The following is a 5440-nucleotide window of genomic DNA, read 5'->3' as shown; positions in this document are numbered from 1 at the left end:
TGTTTTGCGCTCAGAACAGCCTCAATTCTTCGGGGAATGGAGTCTAAAAGGTGTAAAAAGCGTTCCACAGAGATGCTGGCCCATGAATGCTCCCAACAGTTGTGTCAAGTTGGCTGGATGTCCTTTGGGTTGTAGACCATTCTTGATACAGACGGGAATCTGCTGAGCATGAAAAACCCAGCAGCGTTGCAGTTCTTGACACAAACCGGTACGCCTGGCACCTACTACCATACCCCGTTCAATGGCACTTAAATCTTTGTCATTCACCGTCTGAACGGCGCAAACACACAATCCATGTCTCAAGGCTTAAAAATCCTTCTTTAACCTGTCTCCTCCTTCATCTACACTGATTGAAGTGGATTTAACAAGTGACATCAGTAAGGGATCATAACTTTCACCTTGATTCACCTGGTCAGTCTGTCATGGAAAGAGCAGGTCTTCGTAATGTTTTGTACACTCAGTGTATTGTCTAAACTAAATTGAGGGGCCAATAAGGAACCTAAAAACGAATTCCCCCCCACCAAACAGAAATTGTAGTATAACCCTTAAAGGGTCTCTGAACCTTGTATTTGTCCTTGTAACGTGACCTGCTATATAGTCCCAGGCCCACTGAAATACTGCTCTTAAAGTCCCACCACAATCTTATTTTCAGCCTAATGGTGGACCCACCCCCAGTTAAGAAACATTTAAAAACACACACAGACAGGGTTCTTTATTCAATGTTATTCTCTTCGTTCAATGATCTGACATAATCAAAACAGTTATTTATGTATTTTATCCCCAAATGCTGGTTGTGCATCTGATTGCATTACAAGTGAGAGTGCAGGGAAAAAACAGTTGTGCGTTGTGATACTTGGCTGCAGTGAGGTTGGCCACGAGCAGCGTTCGATCCATTGTGAAACACAGATCCACTCCTATTGAACAGCAGAGTCAGTGGTGTTGTGGGGAAAGGAGATGGGTAGGTAGGTTACACTAGTGTGTGTAAACAGTGGTTAGAGGTGGGGGAATAGCTAGCCTGATCCCAGATCAGTTTGTGCTGTCTTGACAACTCCTATTTCATTGTAATGCACAAACTGATCTAGGGCAAACTGATCGGATGTGTCACAAGAGTCTGGGATGACAGACCGATAAATACTGATAGTGTGTAAACAGAGGCAGTTGCGTTGTTGTGATAGATAAAGAGATAGAGAGGTGCTGATACTGTGAAACAGACTTACAGAGGCAGTGCTGTTGTGTTGTGTTGTGGGGAGGAGTAGATAGATGGGGAACATGTATACATACATACAGAGGCAGAGGTGTTGTGAGCATACTGATATCGTGTCACAGAGTTTACATGGACATAGATAGATACATCCTACTGACAATGTGCTACATAGGGAGTGGTGTTGTGAGCATACTGGTAACGTGGTACAGTTTGTGACTGACGGTGGGGGGTAGTGGGAGGGCATAGATATTGACAATGTGCTGCATTACAGAGGCAGTGGTGTTGTGAAGATAGGTAATGCGTTACAGAGGCAGTGCTGTTGGGGGGTAATACATACACTATCCAGACGTGGAATGTGGGAGGGACTACCTTGGAAATTGATTTGATTTGATTTGGAAAGGGGGGAGAAGGGGATCACGGAGTTGTTGGTCATTAAATTGTCATAAATCTTTCCTTTATATTTCAGGTGAAGTAGAAATTAAACTCTCTTTACTGGTTGTCAACGGCTATGGTGTTCCTAAAAGTCAGTCCCTTCCTTAAGTGGTCTAAACAGTCGATCAGTGATCAATGCCTTCACTTCAGATACCAAAACAAGAACAAAAAGCAAAACATAAAAGGCTTTGACAATGTCAAAAGGGCTAGACTTCATGTACTTTAAAAATAAGGAATACATCTTACGTATGTAATGGCTGGTATTTTCTTACAGATCATCTTCATAACTCCACAACGACTTGACTCTAGACCATAGAACCACTACGTTTTATTTTATTTTTCTCCCATGAAAAATAAAATACTGTAAACGGAACAAAACAGAGATGCCATCCCAACCTGGTCCAATTTGTTTTTTGTGTATCAATTTGATCCAACCTGTGAACGTGACAGTGCAAGAGGTCTAGTGCATAAAGTTAATTGCTTCTGAAATCGTGTCATCATTTTTGTTCTACTTCTCTTTTGATTTGATAGAAAAAACAAACATTTTCACTGTGACAACTTAGCGTGCCGATATTCCTGGGTGAAACCAAGAGAACAAAACACTAGGTCTGGGGAGGTGGGGGGGGAAATCACAAATGCATTTAAGTTCGAAGAACAGTGAGAGAAAAAAACAGGAAAAAAGATAGCAACTCTTCTTTTATGCATAATTCCACTTAGGACAATTCAAATTGCAATCTTAATTTTTCCATATATATATTTATATTTCCATATATCTTTTGTAAGAAAAAAAATCTGTCTCTCAAAGTTGTAAAGGAGAAGGAGAGACAGGCCCCCTATCTGAGCCCTCCGTTAGCTGTCCCTGACAACATTTAGGGATGACTCGTGCCCAATGTCCAGCTGTCTGTCTGTCAGTCTGTCTGACTAGTTCCCTGCAGAAAGACATACGTCTTGTCTACCCCTTTACCCCAGGTCCGACGGGCATTGAGCCTGAGCTCCTGTCCAACGTCTTGAGAGGGAGAGAGAGGAGGAACAGAGTCATCACTGAGGAGAGTAAACAGAACATCTCCGATTAAACTCCTTGTGTGGTGGCTGCTGATCCCTGGTGCTGGTTCTGAGGCATGTCTATGGTGGTTGTGGGTTGGGGGGGGGTGATGGAGATAGTGCCATCCAGGTGAGATGGGACCCCCCTATTGTTCAGTCAAGTATGGGGTCGGGTTCGGCACAGTTTTTGGTGCCTGGACTGGGGCTGAGATAGGGGGAGTGGGGGGACGGCTGTCTGTCCATTGAGGCCTGCGTGTGCCCTCAAAGTGTCAAAGTCCGTCCTGGTTGGGCCCAGATCTGGCCCTCTTCCTAACCCTGGTTTGTCACAGTGTGGGAGTCAGTCAGTTAGCTGGCTCCATCTGTAGTCATGCCTTCTGGCTGTTCCTGCCTGGGGGGTGGCAGTGGACCCCCTTCTAAGGGGAGGGTGCAGGGGGGCTGCTGCGGGCTGAGCTGGGGGACAGGCTGGGGCTGCAGCTACCTGGTGGGGCCCCTCCTCCGCTGGAGCGGCCCCCGCTGGCCCCCTGGCCCTCCAGACCCTCTGAGTTCTCCAGCATCTCCTGGATAAGTGGGGGCATGGAGCCTGGGATCTCCATCTTCAGAGTGATCACTCGCTCCGCTCCTGGAGGAGGCGATGGAGGCAGGGAGAAGAAGAGAGAGGCAGAGAGAGAGGGTCATATGTGTTCCACAAGATTCTGCCACTACAGCAACATTTTGTATGTAAGACCCTAAATATTTATCTTCAAATAAATGATGCATGATATAGATATAAATGGCAGTATTGTTGCACTGAGACTAGGGCCGGATTAATGCAGGGGTTTACAGGGGCTGAAGTCCCTGGGCCCAAGCCCGTAGGGGGCCCAAGCGGCAGGAAACAAAAACAAATATACAACCACAGGAGCCAACTCTCAATGAGAGCATAATTTAGCCATAGATTATCAATAGTTTCAAAAACTTTTTACTGTCTATTACATTTTGTCACAAGCCGTGTGGTTGGGTTAAATGCGGATGACACATTTCAGTTGAATGCATTCAGTTGTATAACCCTTTCACATAAAGGTAACTGCCAAAATAAAGGAAACACCTACATAAAGTGTCTTAAAGGGGTGTTGGGCCACCACAAGCCGCCGGAACCTTCTTCAATGCACCTTGGCATAGATTCTACAAGTGGACCTAAACCCTGCCAGGAATATGCACACCATAACATATACTTTGTATCCCTCATTTACTTAAGTGTTTCCTTTATTTTGTCAGTTACTGGCATGTCTACAGTCGGGAAGGCCGCAATTTGGGCAGCATGCGCGCCAAATATCAGTGTTGGGGAAGCTACTCTGAAAATACAGTTTACCAAGCTACCAATGACTTCACACTGGAAGAAGTTTAAGCTACACTAAAGCTACCCTATAAAAAAAACAACGCAGTGTATAGGTGTGCTCTCTCACCCTTGGCGCTGATGCTCCTGAGGTCAGTGATCTTCATCAGCATCTTGGGGAACATGTGTGGTTTATGAGGCCTCCTCTTCCTCACGTAGATCTTCAGAGCTTCCAGTAGGGGCTCCTGGAGCACATCCACCTTGTCTGCCTGCTCCAGATCCTGACGGTCTACACACACACACACACACACACACACACACACACACACACACACACACACACACACACACACACACACACACACAGGCACACACACACACACACACACACAGTCGCGCACACACAGGCACACACACAGGCACGCACACACACACAAAACAATGAAAAACACATCCTTAATACCCAATCTTTATGCTCAAAAAGCACATCCAACAGTGGCATGATTCACACAGTAGCATGGTAACAGTAGCTTCACATGAAGTATTCATTAGGCAAACTCACATCTTCACACTAGTAATACACACAGCTAACAAACACACTAGTTCCAATGCCACAGCTGAGACTTGTTTGTACTAATTTGCTTGTACTCTAAAACAATGACAATTGGCCTCTTGGGATCTCAACTCCCGGCTCTGATAAGGAGTGCAATGCTGGATTTGAATCTGAGCAGTGGTGCAGTACCTCCACAAAGCAGACAGATGCCGCTGAGAAGGCCGGTCTCTGCGTCATCCATCTCCAGAGGGAGGAGTGTTTGGGCGAAGGCGAACACCAGGTCTGTGAGCGGGCCGAAGCCTGCGTTGTGCATCTGGGTCCTGTTCAGGGTCAGCCCGTCTGAGAAGGTCATGGTGTCCTGGTCTGGAGTGTACCGTGTGCATATCCTCAGAATCTGAGATGGAGGGATTGAGAGGTAGAGAGAGGGAAGGAGGGAGAGGGGGAAAAGGTGGAAGGAAGGAAGTAAGGAAGTAAGTCTTGCATGAGCCTTGGGTTGTGCGAGCCGAAATGGCTCATCGGCGCAGATCTCCTGTTTCTGTAGCATGGGGCAGCTTGATGTACAAGTACACCCCCAGGACAGGATGCTAGTCTAGCACAGGGCCTTACCCCCAACCTATCTCCTTAATGCTGAGTGCCAAGCAGAGACGCATTGGGTCCCATTTTCTTATGACTCGGACCGGGGATCGAACTCCCAACCTTCCAATCTCAGGACGGACACTAACCACAAGGCCACTGAGTTGATTGGAAAGGGAGGGGGAGCACAAATATATTTCATACTGTTGTTCACTTTCTGTAGATGTTTTGCTGTTTATAATACATGTATATATCTCCTAGTGTGTGTGTGTCCTAGTGTCTGTGTGTGTGTGTGTCTATGTCCTGATGTGTGTGTTCTCACCAGTAT

The 5440-nt window shown here is 46.3% G+C and overlaps 1 protein-coding gene across 1 annotated transcript; it reads right to left on the bottom strand.

The window, feature by feature from the left end:
* Window positions 1-697: 697 nt before the first annotated feature.
* Window positions 698-5434, bottom strand: LOC311103190 (retinoic acid receptor alpha-B-like). Its single transcript, XM_084144740.1, has 3 exons — window positions 4729-5434; window positions 4117-4275; window positions 698-3296 (listed from the first exon to the last, which is right to left on the bottom strand). The coding sequence occupies exons 1-3, from the start codon at window positions 5081-5083 to the stop codon at window positions 3091-3093; spliced, it is 720 nt and encodes a 239-aa protein (XP_084000866.1). The 5' UTR covers window positions 5084-5434; the 3' UTR covers window positions 698-3090.
* Between the last annotated feature and the right edge of the window lie 6 nt (window positions 5435-5440).

This window comes from Coregonus lavaretus (genome assembly GCF_964263955.1).
Source record: "Coregonus lavaretus genome assembly, chromosome: 2".
In the NCBI taxonomy this organism is placed as follows: domain Eukaryota; kingdom Metazoa; phylum Chordata; class Actinopteri; order Salmoniformes; family Salmonidae; genus Coregonus; species Coregonus lavaretus.
Note: the sequence above shows the minus strand (reverse complement) of the source record. Positions and strands in the feature narration are given on the sequence as shown.